We start from the raw sequence: 4,738 nt of genomic DNA on the forward strand, positions 1-4,738 counted from the left end.
TATATATATATATATGTATTTATATATATGGAGAGGTTCAAATAAAAACCTTACTATCCTAAAAACTAAAAACCAATCCTCTCCATTGGATCTAGATTCATCCAATGACTGAGATTAAAGCTGCATAAGGGTAATCAGGTAAAATAAACAGCCCCTAAAGAGAGGTAATTGATGCTTGTCTGTTGAGTTCTCCATTTCCCCATGCAATCTCACGGCTCAGGCAACCCAACAGTCACGAACATCAGTCCTCTCACTCCACAACCAGCATCTCTCGTTCATCATCCTTCAGCTCTTTCTCCATCGAGAAATCGTCTTCTAGTCACTCCACAACCAGCTTCATCGTCCTTCAGCTTTCTCGTTCATCTGTCCTTCAGCTCTCTTGTTCATCTGTCCTTCATCGTATTTGGGCTCTCTCATTCATCGTCCATTATCTGGCCATTCTTAAACATTTTATGGAGATTTAAATGGAGAGCTTGAATTCAGGTGAGCAGGTTCTAGTTGTTTTTATTGTAATCGATCCAGATTTAGTATTTCAATACTTAGTCATATGACTTATTATCTAGGAGCTTACATTCTTAAATATTTTTTGGAGATTTAAATGGAGAGCTTGAATTCAATTGAACACGTTCTAGTTGTTAATCTAGATTCACTGCATTGAATCGAGATTCATTGTTAGAGACTACAGTGATTTTCATAATTTATTCACTTGTTTACTGTAGTGAATCTGGATTCAATGCAGTGAATCGAGTTTCACTCTAGATTAATTAGCAATAACATGAATTCAATGCAGTTAATCAAGATTCACTCCAGTGAATCTAGATTCATTGTAATGGATCCAGATTCAGTATATCAAAACTTAGTCATATGACTTATTATCTAGGAGTTTACATTCGTAAACATTTTATGTAAATTTAGTTGGAGAGCTTGAATTCAGTTGAACATGTTCTAGTTGTTAGAGTATGCAGTGATTTTCATAATGTATTCACATGTTTAATGTAGTGAATCTGGATTCAATGCATTGAATCCAAATTCATTACAGTAAACATGTGAATACATTATGAAAATCACTGCATACTCTAACAACTAGAACGTGTTCAACTGAATTCACATGTTTACTGTAGTGAATCTGAAACATTGTTTGCAGTAGAGCTGGCAGCAATGAATCAAAGATGGATGTTGATTTTGAGGATTTTAGTAGCAGTTCAAAAAAGAGAAGGAGAACTGTATCTAGTAGATGTGGTTGCAAAGTTAAAGTCGTTTTTAAGTTTGATGGTTTGAAAGGATATAATGTTCTCTCATTCGTTGAAGAGCATTCTCATTTTTTGGCCTCCGGTAGTGGGAAACAATTTTTGAAGTCAAATAGAGTTCTCGGTCTCGCACATAAGAAACTTGTATTTGATGGAGCAAAAGCCAACATGGGGCCTAACAAAACATATAACTTGGAAGATGGATGATTTCATTAACTTACAAAACATATAACTTGCAAAAGTCAACATGGGGCCTTATTAGATAAATACTGAATCTTTCGTTATATATTTATATTGTAGTTGGCAAAATGCATTTCGAAGATGGATGATTTCATGAGGAAGATAAATGCACTGATTTGGAGTATAGATATAGATCCAGCAACATTTGAAGTAGGTTGGAAAGATGTTATGAAAGAATTTAAGCTTGAAAGTAATGAATGGTTGTGTGAACTGTATAACATTCGGGAGTCATGGATTCTAGCCTATTATGCTGATGATCCAATGGCTGGTTTATTACGTATTACATCACAGAGAGTGAGAACAGTTTCTTTGACAAATTCAACCGTAGATCTGACACATTGACAAAATTTTATCTCCGATACGAGAGTGCTATGGAGAAGCAAAGGCATACAAATGCAAGATTAAACTATGAAGGAACAAAGTCGATGCCAAGAACGGACACGTCATTGTTATTGGAGAGGGATGCAGCAGAGTTGTACACTCGAACAATGTTTTATGAGGTACAGAAAGAGATAATGTCATCCTGTTATGATATGAGTATCAACAGTATATCAGAAGAAGATGGTGTGAAGATTTTTTCCTTAAAGGACAAAAAGAGACATGGAAAAATATTTGAGGTAAAACTTAATAATGAAGATTAAAACAATAAAAATTGAATCCAGATTCAATGCAATGAATCACGATTCAACGAAGTGAATCTCGATTCACACCACTGAATCGAGATTCAGTGACCATTTCATTCGCTTGTCATTTTCTTTTTTTATTCGGTGCTAATATACATTTTTTTTTTGAATTTTAGGTGAAACACGCTTATTTGAACAATGACGTGCAATGTACGTGTAGGCTGTTTGAGAAAATGGGTATAGTATGTAGACATGGTTTTTTTGCACTGAACCAAGCTGATGTAACAAAAATACCAAGACATCTTGTTGTGAACCGATGGACAAAAGGTGCTGAGATGAGGCATTCATTGCAGTTCAAGGAAATATCAGAACAGTGCAATGCAATTGAAGTTACAAATCACAAGTTGAATGACATATGGTATGATTTCCAATCCTGTGTGAGTTTGGCAGGTTTAGATGGTGAGAGACTTGACTACCTGGAAGGGAAGTTGAAGGAGTTGAAGCACAGTTTGCGTGAATCTAGTTGGAAATCTGACACACAGAACAAAAATGATGTAATGGAGTTTTTTGTTGGCTCAAAAATACCAGCGGAAATGATCGTTAAACTTCCCATTGAAGGTAGAAACAAGGGGTGTGGACGGAGAATTGTTGGTGATTATGAGAAATTAATTAGTCAACGAAAGAAGAAGGTGCCAAGGCTGTGTAATATGTGCAAAAAAATCGATTTCCATAACGCACGGACATGCCCATTAAAGAAAACAATACAGCAGAGTGATGTTTAATTTAGTTGTCATATTTCGTTTCAAAATCATGTTTAGTAATACATTTCTTATTAGAATTGCTGAATTGTGTAATTCTTAACGACATATATTTACTAGATTATTAATTACATGGTTACGTTGTGTCATGTTAGTATATTGAATTGAGATCTACTCATATAGCATGTGAATTCCATTATTATTAGTTGTATTATTTCAAAAGGAATGATAAAGTAGTTGTATGCAGTCATCAGTTTAAATTTGATTCGCTTTAAGTGATTCTGGACTAACTATATTGAATCTAGATTCATCATAGTGAATCTAGATTCACTGATATTGAATCTCCATATCACTATAGGGATTCATTATAATCAATCAAACAATCAAATTATTTGGTTGTTTCGGTTTAAGTGATTCTGGATTAACTATAATGAATATAGATTCATTGTAGTGAATCTGTATTCACTGAACTGAATATGGATTCAGTATAGTGAATCTATTTTCAATCAAATAAATTATTAAAAACTTAAGATAATATTGACTTACTGAATTTTTCAGTGTAGTGAATCGAGATTCACTGTATTGAATCTAGATTCACTATAGTGAATCTAGTTTCAATCAAATAAATTAGTAATAACTTAAGATAATATTGAAACAGTGATTCCAGATTAAATACATACAATCCACAATAAGTATGATTAATTTATTTTATGTTACATAAAACCTTGAATTATAAATCACATTCTCTGCTTAAATCGAAATTCTTCCAATTGCATTGAATACCTTCACAGTATTTTCATATATCCAAACTATTCACAAATCTAGAAATAAAATTATGACAAAGCTATTCTTATAAAGTATATTTACATAGAAAAGCAGTTCAACACAAACTGGAGTATTCTATAACATTAAGTGACAATGTACTTAATAACTGTAAACTTCAACATTGAAAATTATGGTGATTACAGAATATCATTTTCTTTGAGATCTTGGGGTCTTCCTCGTCTCTTTTTTGACATTGGCAGTTTCAGCATGGTGTTGTTGGGCTTTGCTGATGACTTCTTTGGCCAATTCATTTGTTAGTTCAGTAAGAATTTGGCAATAGTATATAGACCTCAGTCTATGTAGCTGATTTTTTAATCGCTCCTGTCGATATGTACAAAAGTTCAGTTCAAGATTCAGTAGCTATATTCTAAATTTTATTAATTCAAAAAGACTAACCGTAAATCTTATTTGATTCAGTAGCTATATTCTAAACACTTACACCCTCTCTATGAAAACCAGAGTTCCAATTTGCTGTACCACCGCCTATGTAGGTCTCCATATGTCTCGTGACAAAAATATCACAATCAAATTTGTTTTTGGCTGTTCTCCACTCCATCTCAAGTCTGTCAGGCGTTAATGTATTTATGTCACTCGCCTTGTGATGTTTTTTGTGTGCCAAATATCTCACAAAATTCTGGTGCTGTTTAATCAAAAGTAATCAGTGTCACATAACGAATCCAAATTATTATACAGTAATGTTTAATGTAATATACAAATTGTTTTGGTTGTTTATATGGAAACAATATTAATGATAGTGAATCACGATTCATTGGATCTAGCTTGCTAGGATTTAATAGAGTTAGTTCACCTGGACTCACTCTAATGAATCTGGATTCACACTAGTGAATCTGGATTCACTAGAATTATCTATAGCTAGTGGATCGTGATTACGTGATGTTAACACAGATTCACTAGCTCTATTGATCGAGATTTCAGATTACTAGTTATAGCTAGTGGATCTTAATTACGTGATGTGAACATAGATTCACTAGCTCTACTGAATCGAGATTTATAGTAAGATGTGAATCCAGATTCACTAACTCTA

At 33.4% G+C, this 4,738-nt stretch overlaps 1 protein-coding gene across 1 annotated transcript; it reads left to right on the forward strand.

Annotated features, from left to right (window-relative positions):
• Positions 1,569–2,892, forward strand: LOC109834525 (protein FAR1-RELATED SEQUENCE 5-like). Its single transcript, XM_020402570.1, has 3 exons — positions 1,569–1,677; positions 1,779–2,104; positions 2,287–2,892. Exons 1-3 carry the CDS (start codon positions 1,569–1,571, stop codon positions 2,890–2,892), a joined length of 1,041 nt encoding a protein of 346 aa, XP_020258159.1.

The sequence above is a fragment of the Asparagus officinalis genome, chromosome 1 (assembly GCF_001876935.1).
Source record: "Asparagus officinalis chromosome 1, Aspof.V1, whole genome shotgun sequence".
NCBI lineage: Eukaryota > Viridiplantae > Streptophyta > Magnoliopsida > Asparagales > Asparagaceae > Asparagus > Asparagus officinalis.

Bases quoted from the DNA above. Each gene is read 5' to 3' on its own strand.
- LOC109834525 (XM_020402570.1), top strand. From the start codon at position 1,569: ATGGATGATTTCATGAGGAAGATAAATGCACTGATTTGGAGTATAGAT. The intron at 1,678-1,778 runs GTAATGAATGGT...ATTACATCACAG, and splicing joins GAAAGAATTTAAGCTTGAAA to AGAGTGAGAACAGTTTCTTT. The intron at 2,105-2,286 runs GTAAAACTTAAT...TTTGAATTTTAG, and splicing joins GACATGGAAAAATATTTGAG to GTGAAACACGCTTATTTGAA.